The sequence below is a fragment of the Oryctolagus cuniculus genome, chromosome 5 (genome assembly GCF_051225735.1).
Source record: "Oryctolagus cuniculus isolate XC-2025 breed Fujian yellow rabbit chromosome 5, ASM5122573v1, whole genome shotgun sequence".
In the NCBI taxonomy this organism is placed as follows: Eukaryota; Metazoa; Chordata; class Mammalia; order Lagomorpha; family Leporidae; genus Oryctolagus; species Oryctolagus cuniculus.
Window position 1 is genome coordinate 148,433,683 of NC_142871.1, and position 20,027 is coordinate 148,453,709.

Genomic DNA, 20,027 nt, shown 5'->3' on the forward strand with positions numbered 1-20,027 from the left:
TGACAGAATGTTGTCAATTGCATATATCATAGGAACACCCTGTCATGAAAGAAACATAAGCATGAACTTACATAATGCTGTATTCAGTTTGCATACAACAATAGAAATGTTAAAGCAATAGATTACGAAACGTTTTGCCTCACCTGCTGGTGCCTCTGCATTGCCTGTTAGGCTAAAGACAAGGTCGCTAGCATGATACCTGCAGTCTCAAAGAGACTTGCCGATTCCATTCCATCCCTGGTCTCTTTTCCCTTTAGTACCCTTGTGATGCCTCTGGGTGGCCTGTATTATAATTATTCTTTTAACAATTTGATATTCTTTAAATTTCCACTTTACATTTTTCTTGTTCCATATTTACTGTATATTGGCAGATGGTAGAAATAGTAACGTGTTAAGCAGCTATAGTAACATTGGCTGCTGTATTTGTTGACTGTCCCTATAGTGGTAAACAAGTATTTTTCCAATAGCTACTGCCAGTGAGGCATCAGAAATGACTGATAGCTTTTTTTCAAGGTGGACCAGTGATAATAATAAGGTAAAAATGCTATAATTTATCAAGTGCTTATTATTTTCAAGAAACCATGCTGACTACCCTATGTATGTGATATCTCTTCTTACAGCAAGCTAGCTGTATGGCTATTGTTGCCCTCACTCTATTGATTGGGAAGCCATGTAATAGGTTAAATAACTGGCTCAGTTATATAACTAGTTAGCTGCTGAACTGGTTCTAGTCTAATCTGAGTCTGAGGTGCTTTCCCAGGCTCCTCCCGCCTACCTTCTGTGCTGTGTTGCACCTGGCCAGCAGGTCTCTGTCAGTACTCGTGGTGCTCGGCAATGGTTTGGTCACGTGCATGTCTGCCACAACTACCGGCATCTGGAGGGAGAAGCTGTCATACTGTCCTTGCGTAGCAGGGCCTGTGATAACACAGATTTAATGAATGCATATTGAATGATGTGATAACTCTATATTTAGCTTTTTCAGCTGCTCCTTGTCTGTGTGTCTCATAAATTGGATGCCTGCATATCTGTGCAGAGCACCTAGTTTTGGAAGAGTTAGGAATGCTTTGAAAGGCAATGACAGGGGGAGGGGGAAGGAGAGAGGGAGAGGGAGAGAGAGAGAGGGATGGATGGATGATATCTTCTTCTATCTGCTGGTTCACTCCTGAGATGGTCACAATGTCCAGAGCTGGGCCAGGCTGAAGCCAGGAGCCTGGAACTCCATCTGGGTCACCTTCCTGGGTGATAGGCATGCAAACACTTGGGCCATCTTTCATTGTTTTCCCAGGCACTTTAGCAGGGAGCTGAATCAGAAGTGGAGCAGCCAAGACTCAAACTGGCACTCTGATATAGGATGCCAGCATTGAAGGCAGCAGCTTAACCCCCTGTACCACAGTCCCGGTGCCTAATTTCTCGGCTATGTCAGTCACAGAAAATTCACTTGGGGATGCATTTTTCTTTATTTGCCCTGCTAAAATGCCATTGAGGGAGACAGTATCTTTAGATCTAAATAGAGCAAATGAGCTCAGTGTACAGTTACTGAATTTGTAAGTTATCTAGGTTCTTCCTTCTCCTCTTACGGTTTTTACAAAAGCACTTCTTACAATCTTCATTATGGAAATCAGCAGTGAATAGTTAAGGAGAAGTTAAACTCAGTTTGTTATGATTTTAGTTTTGAGGATTGCCTGGTAGGGAAAAAATATGAAATCTGTTGTAGTAAGGAAAGCTGGAAGTTTGTATGTATTATAATTTATCTAAGCTCTCCTGGTTCTCCTCGAGTTGTGAATAATTTAACATAGCAATTGCCTCCCTTTAAGAGCCCTGTATATCTCAAAATGATATTGGAGTTTCAGTGGTCACTTACAGCCTGCCCCAGAGAGGGTGGGTCGATTCATTTCAAGTGCAAGTGCTCCTTGTTAAGGACATTCGTACATACAATTTGTGAATGAGGCAAATTATATATATTTGTTAATGGATATTACTGAAAAATCAGATGTTAATATTCATGTTGGTATTCCTCTACATTTTATTTAGCTTGAATTAAAATGTATTATTCAACATTTATATTTAGGGTGTTTATGTTGTATGTCATCATAAAGCTAATCACAAATAGTGTCCCATCTGGTTTTGGTTTGGAAGTATTTTAATTGATACAACAAATTGGCTTCCTGTTACTCTTAATTTTTAGATGTTTATTTCTGGTTAAATAGCCTTATATCCTAATCCAGTTGTAAATTTAACAAAATAATTGGTTCTGGTGAAAGACAGTTGATACCTGTGAAGGACTATTGTTAGTTGTGTAGAGTTTTATGAACCTTAATAATATGTTGGGCTTGGCAGACTTTTGAAAACACCCCCTAGATTGAAAGTAATAGCACACTCAATACCTGCTTGTGCTTATGTTTTATCATAGCGAGACAAAATTTCCAAACTGAACGTGGCACATCAAGAGGGGCCCTTCTGATTTGCCCCTGACCCCTGTTAGGATTTATACCTTTCCAGATAATAGGTACATATGTATATAGCACCTGCTGTTGTATACGAAATGTTTCTCTCCTTTTCTGACAAATAAGAGAGGATGCTAGATGATTTGTTTTTGAGCAGAGAAATGGAAAATCCATCCTTTCTGCCATCCGCAGATAGCCTTGGAGACATGACCTGTGGGGTTTGATCACACTGTTGGCACCCAGTTGCTTGCTGTTTATAATCACCAGAGGTCTGTTTCGTTCTTTGCATTAATGAATAAATTTTCAGAGGTCAGTGAAACCCCTGAGAGTGTGAGCAAAATTTGCGCCTCTGGGTGAGGAAACTTGGATCAAATGTTAAAAGGGTTCGTGCCCACTAAGGCTTTCCAGGGCACTGAATTCCTGGAGCTCTGGGCAGCCCATCTGGAAGGGAAGCTGTGGGTGGAAGAGATGGCCCGGCTCTCCTGCTGGATGGCTGGACTTTTTCTGAGAACGGGAACTTGGCGCTGCACTCTTCACCATCCCCGTCGGACCTGGGCCTGAGCACCAGCGCAGCGTCGGCCAGGCTCTTCCACCCACAGCCTCGCCTCTCTGCGCATGCCTGCCTCTCGGCCTCTTCTTTTCCAGGACACCCACTACCTCCCTTGTCCAGGCTCCAGCCTCTGATTCCAGCCCAGCCTAAGAAGCCTAAGCTTTTCTTAAACTCAGCGGTGCCTCAGAAAAAAGTGTACATAACTTGATTACTTCCTGTTACTGCACCTCCATCTGTAATACGAAGTCTGGCTGATTAAGCCTTAGTGACTACATGCAAGGCAAAAGACCTGGGAGAGAAATGAGCTCTTGGACAGACTTGATCTCAGGACATGTTACTCTTTGGTGTTATTTATATTTATAATCCCATTATGTTTTCAGGGAAAAAATGAACTAGTGTGTGGATGAATGAGAACAAATGTGTATTTCCTTGTGTCAAAATATTGGGTGCCTCTGACTTCCTAGAAAGCACAACGGAGAAATACCTTACTTAAAAATCCTGCTTGTATGGCTATCGGTAATTTATCAAGAGACCCACCCTGTGCACGCACTGTGACTGTCAGTTCCAACTTTTCGATTACGAGATAGCATGTGCAAGGGTTCTTGACCCATTGTGGGGCTGGACATGGCCAAGTCGTGTTTCCTTGTCCTCAAATGCTCTCATCCGCATTGTGGTAGAAACTTCAGAACTTCGCCACCACCAATATAATTTTCTCCTTTTCACTGGCCTAAGTTATTAAATACTGCTCACGGAATGTAGTGACTACAGATGCTCATTTGCAAAAGCTAATAATTTTCCTGAGAAGAAAAGAAGAGCATAGGGATAAGATGTGTGTCAAGGTGATGAGTGAAAAGGCTGTAGCAAATTCTTTATAAAGGAACTGGCACCATAGTCAGATATCTGGAGCCGTGCCTTTCTGTACAGGTATCTGTTAACAAAACAGAGTACTTCTAAAAATACATAGCTAGATCTCTTTCATTTGAGCATACTGAAGAAGGGGGAATTTACATACTCCCATTATGGCGTTCAAATGTTCCTCTTCCAACTTTTAGTGTTCTAGTGTATATTTCAGTTTATATAGGAGGGCTTTAGATATGGATATTGTTTAATTTGCATCTTAAAAGGGGTTTTACTTTGCCAGTCCCCTGATTCTGTAATTTCACTGGAGCACTTTAGAAGGCTTTTAAGTCACCTGTCAGAATTAGTATAGTTCAGCCCTTGCGGTAGGCCATCTGCAGACTTTCTCTTCCTTATTAATTTAGGAAGTCAGTTATGCTCAAACCACTGGAGGAAAGCTGCCTTTGCCTTTTCCTTCACAAGCACATGGCATGGCTAACACATAAGGCAATCAACATAGTGTCCCTTGTAATTTTCCTTTGATTCTGAGGTCCTTTATTGATTTCTTTGCTCTGATGAGCAAATGCAAGACTACCTTGGGCACTTGCTAATTTAGCAGTCAGTGAAATGAAATCCTCATATTTTGTATCAGGTGGGTAATAGAATTCTCAGGAGATTCATGGTGTAGAACAGCTCGACTGGTAATGAAGTTAATGGTTCGTAGAATAGTTGATAGTTGAGGGACATTCTGCCTATTTGTCAGAAAACAAAGTTCGTTGCTGTAGTCTCCTTGTGTTTATTTTGACTCTGCTAAATTCGTTGTTGTTTTAGATCTGATATGTTTCTGGGTCACCCCCCATCACACACATGCACACCCATCTTCCTTTCCCTACCACAAGAATAATCCATAGGAAAATGTTAAGCTTTCAAAACTTAAGTCCAAAAATGCTTTAATGGCATTTAACAGAAAATCATGAAGTGTTCTAAATGGAAAGGCTAAAGTTTTTATTACTATTATTGTTCCTACCACTGCCAAGAACTCCTTTGCTTTCACTGATGGTCACAGGACAACCACATAGATTATAATGGGCACAAATAGTCTATGTGTATTAAATTGTTTTTAGCATCAGAAAACGCTGTGTATGAGCAGAGAAAATCAAGCTGATTGTTCAGAGTAATGCTGACAGTTTTCCAATTGTTCATTAGTTTGAGGGGGTAAAAAAAAATCTGTTCTATTTCTTTTTATAGCATGTATGAGTGGTCTTCAGAAAGGTTGTGTGAAATGAATATTATGGAAAACTATACATGAATGTCATAAATGTTTTTCACCAAAAATAAACCTAGCATTTAATTTTCTTTTCCACGGATTTTTTTTTTTTTTTTTTTTTTTTTTTTTTTTTTTTTTTTTTTTTTTTTTTTTTTACAGGCAGAGTGGACAGTGAGAGAGAGAGACAGAGAGAAAGGTCTTCCTTTTGCCGTTGGTTCACCCTCCAATGGCCGCTGCGGCCGGCGCACTGCGCTGATCCAGTGGCAGGAGCCAGGAGCCAGGTGCTTTTCCTGGTCTCCCATGGGGTGCAGGGCCCAAGCACCTGGGCCATCCTCCACTGCACTCCCTGGCCACAGCAGAAGGCTGGCCTGGAAGAGGGGCAACCGGGACAGAATCCGGCGCCCCGACCGGGACTAGAACCTGGTGTGCCGGCGCCGCTAGGCGGAGGATTAGCCTAGTGAGCCACGGCGCCGGCCTTTTTCCACGGATTTTTGAAGTGCCCCTATATAAATGTGTGTGGGTTTTTTTTTTTTTTATTTTAAATTGCTATGGAAAGTTTGCAACATACAAAGAATTGTTTGAATAGGGAAAATTCTGTGAATGAGTCTGTATCTAATACTTGGTAGTAAAGAAGTAATTGTTGGGACTGATATTGTGGCACGACAGATTACACCGCCACATGCACCTCTGGCATCCATATGAGTGCTGGTTCATGTCCAAGCTGGAAGGGTCCAGTACAGCTCCCTGCTAATGTGCCTGGGAAGCTGTGGATGGTGGCTCTGAAACTCCTGTGGGATACCCAGATGGAGTTCCAGGCTCCTGGCTTCAGCCTGGCTTAGTCCTGGCCGTTGTCACCATTTGGGGAGTAAACCAGTAGATGGAAAATCTCTCTCTCTCTCTCTAGGTCAGTGTGTATGTCTACCTCTGTCTCTATAACTTTGCCTTTGAAATAAAGAAATAAAAAGAAATCATAAAGAAGTAATCATCATAGTTTACAAATTGACTGCTACATTTTCAGCTTTCTTCCCCCCTCCCCCAACAGGTACATGTTAATTTTGTTATTGTCCTCCCTCTATTCCTGTATTATTGTCTTTGTGATACTTTTGTCTATGTACCAAAGTCCCACAGTCTAGGTAGCCTGAAGTAGCAGCAGAGATTAATTCTCTCACAGTCCAAAATCAAGGTATGGACAGGATCGTTCCTTTGGGAGCTGTGAGTGGAATTCTGTTCACTTCCACTCTTGCAAGCTCCTGGCGGGCCATGGTGTTTCTAGGGTTGCAGACATTTCACTCTCATCCCTGCCTCCCCGTTCTATCTCTGTGTTGACAAGTCCTCTTCTTCTACATCAGTCACTGGATCAGGGCCCACCCTAATGCAGTACGGCCTTGTTTCAACTAGATTACATCTGCAGATACCTTGTTAGTAGATGAGGTCACATTCACAGCAACCAGGAATTAGGGCTTTGACACATATTTTTAGGGGACATAGTTCAATCTATAGCAACTTCCTTTTATGGTATATACTTTTTTTAAATTTTTAAATTTTTTTATTTTTGACAGGCAGAGTGGACAGTGAAAGAGAGAGAGAGAGAGAGAGAAAGGTCTTCCTTTAGCCGTTGGTTCACCCTCCAATGGCGGATGCACTGCGCTGATCCAAAGGCAGGAGCCAGGTGCCTCTCCTGGTCTCCCATGCGGGTGCAGGGCCCAAGCACTTGGGCCATCCTCCACTGCACTCCCTGGCCACAGCAGAGAGCTGGCCTGGAAGAGGGGCAACTGGGACAGAATCCGGTGCCCCAACCGTGACTAGAACCCAGTGTGCCGGCGCCACAGGCAGAGGATTAGCCTAGTGAGCCGCGGCGCCGACCCAGTATATATATTCTTTAGTGTGCCATCCTAGCTCATTTATTCCATATTTTGCTATGTAAATAAATATACACTTAATTAGTGGTTGCCTTAGGAGTTATAACATCTTAATTTTTAACAATCCAGTTTGAATTAATGTGACTTAATTAAAAGAGAATATAAAGCCGGCGCCGCGGCTCACTAGGCTAATCCTCCGCCTTGCGGCGCCGGCACACCGGGTTCTAGTCCCGGTTGGGGCGCCGGATTCTGTCCCGGTTGCCCCTCTTCCAGGCCAGCTCTCTGCTGTGGCCCGGGAGTGCAGTGGAGGATGGCCCAGGTGCTTGGGCCCTGCACCCCATGGGAGACCGGGAAAAGCACCTGGCTCCTGGCTCCTGCCACTGGATCAGCGCGCTGCGCCAGCCGCAGCGCGCCGGCCGCGGCGGCCATTGGAGGGTGAACCAACGGCAAAAGGAAGACCTTTCTCTCTGTCTCTCTCTCTCACTGTCCACTCTGCCTGTTAAAAAAAAAAAAAAAGAGAGAGAATATAAAAGCTTTGTCCCTACGGACCTTCCCTTCTTCACTCCCTCTTTACACTGTTACTGTCATCAGCATTGCATCTTTATACGATATCTGACCATCAACACAGATAAGATAAAAACAAGAGTTATAAAGACACATACATACTGTCCTTCATGCTATTAATGCTGCCTTTAGTAGTGCTGTGTATTTCTTCAAGTAGATTGGAGTTTCTTTCTAATATCCTTTCATTCCAGCCTGAAGAACTTTACTTAATACTACTAGGAAGAAAGATCTGGCAGTGGTGAATTGTCTTGGGTTTTGTTTATCTGGGAACATCTTGGTTTCTTCTTCGTTTTTGGGCATAGCCTCTCTGCCTATTGAAGTCTTGATTGACAAGTCTTTTCCACCCAGGGCTTTAAGTCCTTCCACTGCCTTCTGGCTCCTGTGGTTTCTTTTGAGAAATCAGTCGTTTATCATACTGAGGATCCTTTATCTGTGATGTTGCTTCTCTCTTCCTGCTGTCAGGATTCTCTTTTTGCTTTGATTTTGAGCATTTGGGTTGTGATTTGTCTAGGTTTAGATCTTCTTTGGTTCTAATTTAAATTTGTAGAGCTTCTAGGAAGTATAGACTAATGTCTTTCTTCAAATTCGAGAGGATTCAACTATTGTTTGTTCAGATGTTCTTTCTACTCCCTTCTTTGCTGTCCATCTCAAATCTCCATTATGTGTATGTTGGTATGTTTGATGGTATCCCACAGATTTCTAAGACTCTGTCAACTTGTATTCATTCATTTCTCCCTGTGTTCCTCAGACCAAGTAGCCTCACTAGCAACCTGTCTTCAGGTTTGCTAATTGTTTCTTCTGCCTGTTCAAATCTACTGAGCCCTTATAGTTAATTTTGTGTTTCAGTTTTTGAATGTTTCTTACCAGAGTTTTTGGGTCTTTTTTATACATATATAGTTTCTTTGTCATTATTGATACTGTTTATTTGTTGAGACATTACTCTGCCTTTTACTCCTTTAAACATGGATGCCTTTAGTTCTCTGAACGTATTGAAAATGCTAATTTAAAGTCTTTACTTAAGTCTTACGTCTGGACTCCTCAGGGACAATTTTTGTGGACTATAGTTTTTTCCCCAGTGTATTTTCTTGCTTGAAGAAAATATATTTTTTCTTTTCTTTCACTTTTCCTTTTCCTTCTCTCTCTCTCTTTTTTTTTTTTTTTTTTGCATGTTTTGTAACTGTTGAAATTGGACATGTATAATAATATGACTATTGCAGTTCTGGAAATCAGACCCTCCTCCCCAGGGTTGGTTATGGTGGTGGTGGTTTGTTTAGTGACTTTTCTGACTCAATTCTGTAAGGTCTGGACTTTTTGTCATGTGTGGACACTTAGGTTAGTGGTCAGCTAATAGTGAAACTAAGAGTTCCTTAAATGCCTGGAACCACTAAATCTCTTAGTTTTCACAGAGGGGTTCTGTGCACATGTGGGCATGCCTTCAGTGCTCAGCCAGGTAGCTTAAAAGTCCACTTTTGCTTTCACTACTTCCTTGTGGAAAGTCTCAGATTTAGCTAGATGTGAGAACTTAGCACCCTGTCAGGGTTTTGCTGAACATATGCAAAACCTGAACAGACTCAAAGCCCTGTACATGCACATGGCCTTGTAGAGTCCCAAGGACATGCAGTGTTTGGCAAAGGCCCCTGTGAATATCGCATTCCTTAGCTTTTCCTTATAAGCTTTCTGGTTTGCTTAGTGTTAGCGATTGTTATTCACAGCCTCAGGCAGCTGTGATGTTAAACAATCGCAGCTGATTATTTTTGACAAACACCCTTGGGCAGAAGGCTATTCTCATTGGGTGTGTGCCAGGTCATATGAAATAAGCAAGTTGTGGAATACTCCATGGAGCTCCCAGACAGTCAAATAATGACAGTTTTCTGGGAATGGGCTTTGAAGGATCTCAAACCCTGTTTTGCTGCCTCCTTTGGCTGCCATAACTGAAGGCTTCAAGGAAACCGTGAAACTAAGGAGTGTAAGGTGAGCATGGGGTACTTTGAAAACACTATGCAGTTTACATTCTTAATATGGTCTGTTTTTCTTAAAGACTGCCCAGATTGCTGCAAGCCTTTAGTTAATTTCCAGTGTTCTGAAAAAGATGATTTTATTTTTGTCAGTACCCTAATTGTTTTTGTAGAAGAAAGCATTTTCAAAGATCTTTTGTCCACCACTCTTGCTGATATCCATAGATATGTATGCCTAGAAAGAAGATACCTTTTTATCCATTGTGCCATTGGTCTGCAAGATTGAACCAATTTTTTTTTTTTTTTTGATAGGCAGAGTGGACAGTGAGAGAGAGAGACAGAGAGAAAGGTCTTCCTTTGCCGTTGGTTCGCCCTCCAATGACCGCCGCGGCCGGCGCACTGCAGCCCAATCTGATCTGAAGGCAGGAGCCAGGTGTTTCTCCTGGTCTCCCATGCAGGTGCAGGGCCCAAGCACTTGGGCCATCCTCCACCGCACTCCCTGGCCACATCAGAGAGCTGGCCTGGAAGAGGGGCAACCGGGACAGAATCCAGCGCCTCAACCAGGACTAGAACCCAGAGTGCCAGCGCCGCAAGGCGGAGGATTAGCCTGTTGAGCTGCAGCGCTGGCCTGAACCAATATTCTTAATTTTTAAGTTTCTCTGTCAAAGGCATCATCAATCACTTATGGTGCCTGCTGCTCTAGTCAAGTTTTTGAGGAGGAACTCAGGTCATTAGTAGGTTATTGACAGCCAAAAATCACTACTCATTCAGTCACCATCACAGGAAGCACAGAGATATATAGATTAAAATGTATATACTTCAGGGGCATAGTGAGTGGAACTGCTGCCTTTAGTGCTAGCATCCCATATGGGCACCCGTTCAAGTCCTGGCTGCTCTACTTTCAATCTAGCTCCCTGCTAGTGCAACTGGGAAAGCAGTGAAGAGTAGCCTCGAAGTTTTGAGATGTGGAAGAAGCCCCTGGCTTTGGTCTGGCTCAGCTCCAGCCATTGTGGCCATCTGAGAAGCGAACCAGCAGATGGAAGATCTGTTTCTGTCTCTGTCTCTATCTGTAACTCTGCCTTTTAAATTAAAAAAAAAAAATGTACTTCGTTAGATACTTAACAGCTGTGGATGCCATACTAGTGATGATGTGACATACATAGACTGACTCTTGCCTATGACCATTAGTTGCTTCTTTTCCTTTTTTATTTGATAGTTTTATGAAAAAAAAAAAAAACAGAGCATACATTATTTTATTTCTATTCGGATAGGTAGTTCAAGCTCCAAAGTCACATGCTTGTTGTTGTTGGGGCTGCCTTTTGGTCTGGATTCATAGAGAACCTTTGTCTTCTTAAGAGATGATGTCTCTCTATGCCATGTTGCATCAACTGCATAGTGTCTCAGAAAGCTGAGCACATCAGTCAGTCAGGTAGGAATCTTGTAATTGGAAAGATGTTTCTTTCAGTGTTATTTCACCAAATAAAAAGATACCAAACTTGAAATTAATAGTTATTATAAACTGTAGAATTTGCAGTGAACTGCTGAGATTTTGGGGGTGTTCAATTTGGGGAATTAGTCATTTTGAAATCTGCAGTTCATTGTTTTACTACCATGGATATAAACACAGATTTTAACGTGCCTCAATTTTACTACCAACATTTTTGTTATTCCTTTATGACACTTTAATTTTATCTTTCCAACTGAATGAATTATTATTACATGGAGTATTGATGTAAGTACAGATTTAAATAGGAGTCGGGCATTGTGGTGCAGTGGGTTAAGCCACAACTTGGGATGTTTGCATCCCACATCGGAGCACATGTTCAAGTCCCGAATATTTTGCTTCCCATCAGGCTTCTGCTAATGCACCTGGGAAGACAGCAGATGATGACCAAAGTGCTTGGGCCTCTGCACCCGTATGGGAGATCTAGACGGAGTTCCCAACTCCTAGCTTCAACCTGGTCCAGTTCCAACTGTGTAGGTGCTTGGGGAGTGAACCCGGGAATGGAAGATCTCTTTCTCTCTCTCTCTCTCTCTCTCTCTGTTACTCTGCCTTTTAAATAAGTAAATAAAACTTTTTTTTTATTTTAAGATTTGAATTGGAATCAGTTTTGTTACCAGTCTGGCAAACTAGTTGAATTTCTATCACTCTACTCATGTCTGAGTCATTCAGAAAGGGCTAACAATGTTGAAGGGATTGAACAGGATGAGGTAGATTTTTAATTTTCTACTTAATCTCTAACTTGCAGCCTGCTAAATCTCTCTTCAAACTCATTTTACTTGATGTGTATTGGAATTTAAAAGAAAATAAAAGCATATCAAAGAATGGCCTAATCATTTTGTAGCTTGGCATTTGGTGTGAAATAATCACCTCAGCCCTGACTTTGACTGTGAGTCATGTTTGTATAACCCTGTGTCAGAGAGCCCTGGAACACAAGGGTTTCTGTTGCTGTGGGGAGCACGAAGAATCACTCACTTGACTTCCAGTGGCACCCAAGAAATAAGCATTTCTTGCAGATAGCAGGACCCTCCTTCTTCACAAGTACTTTTCATTCTACAAGTAATATAGTATAAAAATGAAATAGACATAAAACCAACTCATGGCAAAATCTCTGATGCTCAAGGATTAATTGTTTTTGCAGAGATCCATTCTTCTTACTTCAACCATTGACCCTGGAGAGGAGTCTGGGGATCTTCCTAGTGGGTGGGTCCATGGGGCCTCAAACACAACCCTATGGCCAGCACTCTTCATCCCCTGGCCTTGCCACATTCTCTTGGCCTTTCCATGTTTCTCAGGCACCCCTGCTCTTCCCCTGCACATGCTCAGCTTTATGGGAAAAGCCTATCTATTTCTCTCCATGTTTCATCTTAGTGAGTCCTCTAGCATTTTTTTTTGAGGGGGCGGGGAAAGGTTTTAAAATGAAGACAAGATAAACAATAACCTATTTCTATTCATCTTCTGTTCTTCTACCAGCCAAGCCCATATTCACCACTATTCATTCCCTTAATTTCAGGTGCATTTCATGCTTATAATATGGGTTGTCAGTGAGTGAATCTTCACACCTCTTTTCTCTTCAGCAAGCTTGATTTTAGAACCCAGTGACTAGGGGCCGGCGCTGTGGTACAGCGGGTTAATGCCCTGGCCTGAAGCTCTGGCATCCCATAAGGGTGCTGGTTCTAGTCCCAGCTGCTCCTCTTCCAATCCAGCTCTCTGCTATGGCCTGGGAAAGCAGTGGAAGATGGCCCAAGTGCTTGGGCCCCTGCACCCACATGGGAGACCCGGAAGAACTCCTGGCTTCAGATCCACACAGCTCCAGCTGTTGCAGCCATCTGGGGAGTGAACCAACTGATGGAAGGCCTCTCTCTCTTTCTCTACCTATCTGTAATTCTCTCTTTCAAATAAATAAAATAAATCTTAAAAAAAATTATTAAAGAAAAAAAGAACCCAGTGTCTGTAAAAGCAGAATTGCGAGTTGCTGGTCATCTGAAATCAGGGCCGGTGTTTGATAAGCCCCAGGTATGCCCTGAGTTGTATGGAGCACTGGACACGTTTTCACATTGCTATAGGTTTTATGCTTTCAAATATCAAGTGGGGGCATGTTAGCAGTTTCGTCTTCAAAGACCATAAGATAGTGTATCAGCAATGCTTTGTGTAATGGTGTATAAATTAAAGAATTTATGTAAGAGAATACCACTTTTCAGTGATTGATTAACACTGGTGGGACAAAGAGTTAATGTGCATTGAATGCTTAGAACAGTGCCTGGCACAGAGCAGGTGCCCAGTAGCTAGTAACTATCATGGTACTTGCTATAGTCACTTGGAGCAGGGCGCTCATGGTAAGCCTGCAGGGCAGTGGGAATGCAGACAAAACCGCCAAGCACTGTGGACGCTTCTCAGTTCTCCCACTCTGATCCACTGTTGTACTAGAAGCTGAGTCGAGCCTGTGTCTGCCTCCTCCTGGGTTGCCCAGAGGGCTGAGCTACATAGCCCTCCTCTAGCAGCTCCATGCTCCAGGTGGCCAGATTGGGGCTCCAGATGGGTGTGGTCTCCCTGGTCATTGAAACAGCTGCCAAGGTTATCAGTGTCAGGGTCTTAACAGTGAGTAGGGTTGGTGCAGGAACTGTTACTAGAACAGTGTTTGCAGCTTGATATTTGGCTACGCCTGGAACCCCTCCAGCGGCAGCTCCTCGCCTGTGCTATTCTGCCCTTGCCCTGTCTGAGGCCAGGAGGCTGTTCTCTCTGATGGTCACCTTCCTCATCCTTGTCACCACGTGAAGATCCGTGGGGGTCACCTAACCATCCCTGCCACTTTGACTCCATGCCTTTGCTGGCACTGGAGTGTGCTAAACATTACTTTTTTTTTTTTTTTTTTTTGACAGGCAGAGTGGACAGTGAGAGAGAGAGAGACAGAGAGAAAGGTCTTCCTTTTTGCCTTTGGTTCACCCTCTAATGGCCACCGCGGCTGGCGTGCTGCGGCCGGCGCACCGCGCTGATCCGATGGCAGGAGCCAGGTACTTATCCTGGTTTCCCATGCAGGTGCAGGGCCCCAAGACTTGGGCCATCCTCCACTGCACTCCCTGGCCACAGCAGAGAAAGAGGGGCAACCGGGACAGAATCCGGCGCCCCGACCGGGACTAGAACCTGGTGTGCCGGCACCGCAAGGCGGAGGATTAGCCTAGTGAGCCACGACGCCAGCCCTAAACATTACTATTAAACACAGCATTTCTCTAAAAAAATAAGAGAATGTTTATTATTATAGAGGGATTTTGTAATTTTTGCCTTAAAGTGATACATCATACAAATATCTGAAAATACAGGGCTTGTTCTTTATTTTCCTGTATATGAGTACCTTTTGGATCAGGTATTCCAAGTTTTATCATCAGAAATCCCTTGATTGGTAGAGCAAGCCGAAGTGTGGAATCCTCATAGGAAAGGAGGAACCTAGCACTTGAGGGAGTGGAGCACAAGACGTGGGGAAATGCATGGTGTTGCAGCCATTGTGAGCACAGAGCTGTGCCATTATCACCTGGGCTTCAGCTCCCGTCATCATGCCAGGAGCCCCGACATAGGCTCGGCGCTCATAAGCAAAAGTAGTTCCGTGTTTTCACTAGCAATGGCTAACAAACTTTAAAGAAATTATTATAGAGGAGATAGCTGCACAGCACTGTATGGGAAATGATTAGATTTAAGTCTTTTTTTTTTTTTTTCAAAGATGTATTTGTTTATTTGAAAGACAGAGTTACTAGATGGGGGAATTATGAGGCCCAGCGCTGGGCCAGGTTGAAGCCAGGAGCCAGGAGCTTCATCCAGGTCTCCCACATGCAAGGCTATAACCCCTTGGGCCATCTTTTGCCTTCTGAGGTGCTTTGGAAGGAAGCTGTAGTTGAAGTGCAGCAGCCAGAACTCGAACTGGTGCCCATGTAGGATGCCGGCATCGTAGGCAATGGGTTAACCCACTGGGCCACAACACTGGTCCCCTAAGTCTTTATTTTAATACAGCTGTGTTAGCTAGGGAAAGTCTGGCTGGGAGGCCACAAAGTACAGTGGCTTGCAGAAATTTGTAGTGTTAGAGTCTGGCTTTGGGTGATCCAAGGCTGGTTTGGAGGCCCTGCCCTCTCCGGTGTGATCTTCCCTTTCAGATCTAAGGGGGCTGTGTGTCTGCCGTCATGTTTGCATCTGAGCCAGCAAACGGGAATCAGGTGATGGAAGGGGCAGGTCTCATGTGCTCTGGCCCAAACTTAGTCATATGGCCATATGGGAAATTAATCTCTTATTGGCAGTCATGGACTAAGGTTTGGAAGTCCTTTTGAAGCAGGGAGGGAGGGAGAAAGGACATTAATGGGCCATGAGTCCTCTCTGCCACAGCTTCATGGTGGATAGGGAAAAATAAAAAGAACACTGTGTTTCTTTTCTGTCTTGAGATGATGAATATTTGGTTGTCCCATCTTTTTTTTTTTTTTTTTTTTTTTTTTTTTTTTTTTTTTTGACAGATAGAGGTAGAGAGAGAGAGAAAGAGAGAGAGAGGTCCTCTTTCCGTTGGTTCACCCCCTAAATGGCTGCCATGGCTGGAACTATGCTGATCCAAAGCCAGGAGCCAGGTGCCTCCTCCCAGTCTCCCATGCAGGTGTAGGGCCCAAGCACTTGGGCCATCTTCCACTGCACTCCCGGGCTACAGCAGAGAGCTAGACTGGAAGAGGAGCAACTGGGACCAGAAGAACCTGGCGCCCATATGGGATGTTGGTGCCGCAGGTGGAGGATTAACCAAGTGAGCCACGGTGCTGCCTCCCCCCTTTTTTTTACACTTGGGTTCACTTTAATCTTTGAGAAATCAGATTATGTTGCAGAATTAATATGTAGCATTAATATGGAAGTGCTCCTATTTTTATGTTTTCATTTTGCCCTTGGAAGGCTAATATTCTGTTGCTGTGGCTTCCAAATCAGTTGCATCTTCAAAATAAGGTATTTGGATCGTGGCTCCAAAAGCGGAAGGTTGTTTTTAGCAATGTGACAATACAGATATTTGTCTTACCTGCCCCTATTACCTCAAAACCGGCCAGTAGTTTACAATCGGAGCTAAGAGGAAAAATATTAATTAGAGCAAGAACTTTTTCTTAGGATCATGCATAGCGAGCGACTATGCATAGCGAGTTGGCTGTGAACCAACAGACCCTGCAGAGGCAACCTCCATCTCCAGGTGGTCGATGTCCTGCCTTGTAGCTATCAGTGCTGCACTTAACCTGGACTCAGTTGACTCCAGACAGTGCTTCTCTTGTGTAGTCACCTCCAGGCTATCTCATCACTTAGCATCGAGTAGCTCTTTCTTGAACCTGTATCTTTGAGATGCTCTGATGTGTAATTTATTTTGCTGTGGATGATGATATATGACTTTACTGCACTGGGCAACTGGACTTGCATACGGTTTAGGTTTATTGTGTATTCCATATGTTTCTTAGATGTGTTTATTATATATTTCATCCACATGTCCTTGTATAAATAACACCTATTCATTTGCATCACAATAACTGTTCTCCAGTGTATATGAATATAACATGATTTTTAAATTGCAGGTATTATCAGAATAGAAATACTGCCTTGGACTTACTTAGTCATTTCATAAAATGGACACTGATTTATTCTAAGTAAAAAGTTGGTAGGATGTCTATAGATCTACAGTCTTATATTTGAAAAAGTTAACTGAGCATGGATAAAATTAATACTTCCCATGAGAGGATTAATATCCTGGGTATTATTCCCTTTGATTATAGGGGTGGGCATTTAGCCACATGGTTAAGAAACCAGTTAGGACACCTGTTTCCCACATAGGACTACTTAGATTCCAGGACTTTGACCAGCTCCTGACTCCAGCTTCCTACTAAGGAAGCAGTGATGGCTCAAATAGTTGGTTTCTTACGTCCCATATTGGAGACCAGGGTTGAGTTACGGGCTTCTGGCTTCAGCTTGGATGAGCTCTGCCATTGTAGGCATGTAGGAGTAAACTAGCAGGTGGGAGTCCCCCCCCCCCAACTCTGTGTGTGTGTATGTGTGTGTGTGTTTGTGTACCTCAAATACATTAATTTAACAAAAAGTTAGAGGTGTGGGTGTTTGGGGCAGCAGTTAAGGCATGGCATGGAGTGCCTGCATCCCATATCAGTGCTTGGGTTAGTGCCCGGCTTTCTCTTCCAGTTCTAGCTACCTGACAATAGACCCCCTTGGAGGTAGCAGGTAATGGCTCAAGTGCTTGTGTCTCTGCCACCCACATGGATAACCCAGATTGAGTTCCAGGTTCCTGGTTTCAGCCTGTCCCAGCCCTGGCTATTGCAGGCATTTGGGGAGTGACCCAGTGGATGGAAGGTCGGTCTCCCCCCCCCCCCCGCTTCCCTTATATAAAAATTAATTTCTTTTTAAAAAGAACAGCAACTCTTAAATGAAATTACAAGTCTTTAAAGGAATATTTGACCAAACCTACAAATACCTTTCAAGAGTGTTCGAGTCACTGTTTGACTCATTCCCTAATGGGCCAGGGCTATTGGAATTGTGCTTTCTACCACTGTGACTTACATTTTCATCGCATGTCATCTATTGTTTGCATTGGAGTTGAGGGTTGACTCTTGGTGTTGTACATACAATGAATTTTGACAAAGGTTTAATGATGTGTCTACCATCATACTACAGCTTGATCATCTTTGATCCAAAAATCCAGCATCCAAAATGTAGCAAATGTGTCCTCAAATGATGGTTCACAATTAAAATATAGGTACACTATAAATATTGTAAAATTAGCCTCAAGTTATATATATAAGGTATATATGAAACATAAATGTTTGTACTTGGGTCACACTCCTAAGGTATCACATATGTATATGCAAATATTGAAAGATCTGAAAATCATCCAAAATCTAAAATACTTCTAAATATTTCAGATAAGGGATACTCAATTGTATCATCAGAATAGTTTCAACTTATTAAAAGTATTCTGTGCTACACCTGCTCATCCCTGCTTTCCTTTGAATTCCAATTCCATACTTTTTTTTCTTTTCCAGAGGAGTTTCAAATAGTTATAACCTATAAACTGGTTTCTTTTACTTATTAATATCGTTGAAGAGTCCACTATATCTTATGAAGGCTTGATAGTTCATTGTTTCTTAGTGTACCTAATAACAGGCTACCTGGCTATTTAAAAAGAAATGTTAAGGTATCTAAAAAGGGAGACATAGACTCAAATACAATAATGACAGGGAATATCAATACCCCACTTTCAGCAGTGGACAGATCAACCAGACAGAGAAAATTAGCAAGGAAACAGCCAAATTTATCGGCACTAAAGACCAAACAGACATAACATATCTACAGAACTTTTCATCCTATAATTGCAGAATGCACATTCTTCTCACCTGTGCATGGAACTTTCTTTAAGATTGACCACATGCTAGGCCATAAAGCAAGTCTCAGAAAATTCAAAAAGATTGAAATCATACCATGCATCTTCTCAGGGCACAGTTCAATGAAGCTGGAACTCAGGAACTCAGGACTATCTAGAATATATGCAAATGCATGGAGACTGAACAACATGCTCCTGAATGAACAGCGGGTCATTATAATAAAAAGAAAAGAGAAATAAAAAATTTCTGGAAACAAATGAAGATGACACTATAACATATCAAAACTTATGGGATACAACAAAAGCAGTGTTAAGAAGGAAGTTTATAGCAATTGATGCCTACATCAAGAAATTGGAAAGGCACCAAATAAATGAACTATCAGTGCATCTCAAGAATCTACAAAAACAACAGCAAACCAAACCCAAAACTAGTACGAGAAAAAGAATAATTAAAATTAGAGAAGAAATCAGGAGAATTGAAACCAAAATAGCATAAAAAGATCAGCAAAGTGAAGAGATAATTTTTTGAAAAAATAAACAAAATGTACACACCATTGGCCCAACTAACCAAGAAAAGGAGAGAGAAGACCCAAATCAATAAAATTAGAGATAAAAAAGGAAATTTAACAACAAACACCGCAGAAATAAAAAGAATCATCAGAAATTACTACAAAGAGCTATATGCCAACAGACTGGGAAACCTAGAAGATATGTATAGATTTCTGGACACATACAACCTACCAAAATTGAGCCATGAAGACACAGGAAACCTAAATAAACCCATTACCAAGATAGAAACCGAATCAATAATAAAGACTCCTAACAAAGAAAAGCCCTGGACTAGATGGCTTCACTGCTGATTTCTATCAGACATTTAAAGAATATCTAACATCAATTCTTCTCAAGTTATTCAAAACAATTGAAATGGAGGGAATCCTCCCAAATTCTTTCTATGAAGCCAGCATCACATAATTCCTAAACCTGAAAAAGATGCAACAGAAAAAGAGAACTACAGACCAATTTCCCTGATGAACACAGACACAAAAATCCTCAACAAAATTCTAGCCAATCAAATCCAACAACACATCAGAAAGCTCATCCACCCAGACCAAGTGGGATTTGTCCCTGGCATGCAGGGATGGTTTAGCATTTGCAAATAAACCAATGATACATCACACTAACAAACTGCTGAACAAAAAATGTATGATTATCTCAATAGATGTTGAGAAAGTATTTATAAATTATAACACCCTTTCATGATGAAAACTAAGCAAATTGGGTATAGAAGGAACATTCCACAACACAGACAAGGCAATTTATGACAAACCCATGGCCAGCATCCTATTGAATGGGCTAAAGTTGGAAGCATTCCCACTGAGATCTGGTACCAGACAAGGATGCTCACTCTCACCATTGCTATTGAATATAGCCTTGGAATGTTTAGCCAGAGCCATTAGGCAAGAAAAAGAAATCAAAGGGATATAAATAGGAAAGGAGGAAGTCAAATGATCCATATTTGCAGATGACGTGACTCTATATAGGGGATCCAAAGGACACCACCAAAAGACTATATTGGAACTCATAGAAGAGTTTGGTAAAGTAGCAGGATATAAAATCAATGCATAAAAATCAACAGCCTTGGTACACACAGACAATGCCAAGGCTGAGAATG

General features: G+C 42.3%; 1 protein-coding gene across 9 annotated transcripts in view; it reads left to right on the forward strand.

Moving 5' to 3' along the window:
- The window catches only part of CDKAL1 (CDKAL1 threonylcarbamoyladenosine tRNA methylthiotransferase), a 731,906-nt gene that overhangs the window by 444,490 nt on the left and 267,389 nt on the right, over nucleotides 1–20,027 (forward strand). For 2 of the 9 annotated variants that reach the window (XM_089333341.1, XM_089333337.1), the window contains exon 10: nucleotides 11,330–18,798. The exons of the other annotated variants lie outside the window; for them this stretch is intronic. In XM_089333341.1, the coding sequence (XP_089189467.1) occupies nucleotides 11,330–11,407 (78 nt within the window). In that variant the 3' untranslated portion in view covers nucleotides 11,408–18,798. Of the gene's footprint in view, nucleotides 1–11,329; nucleotides 18,799–20,027 lie in introns of those variants that run through there. 9 annotated transcript variants of the gene reach the window in all.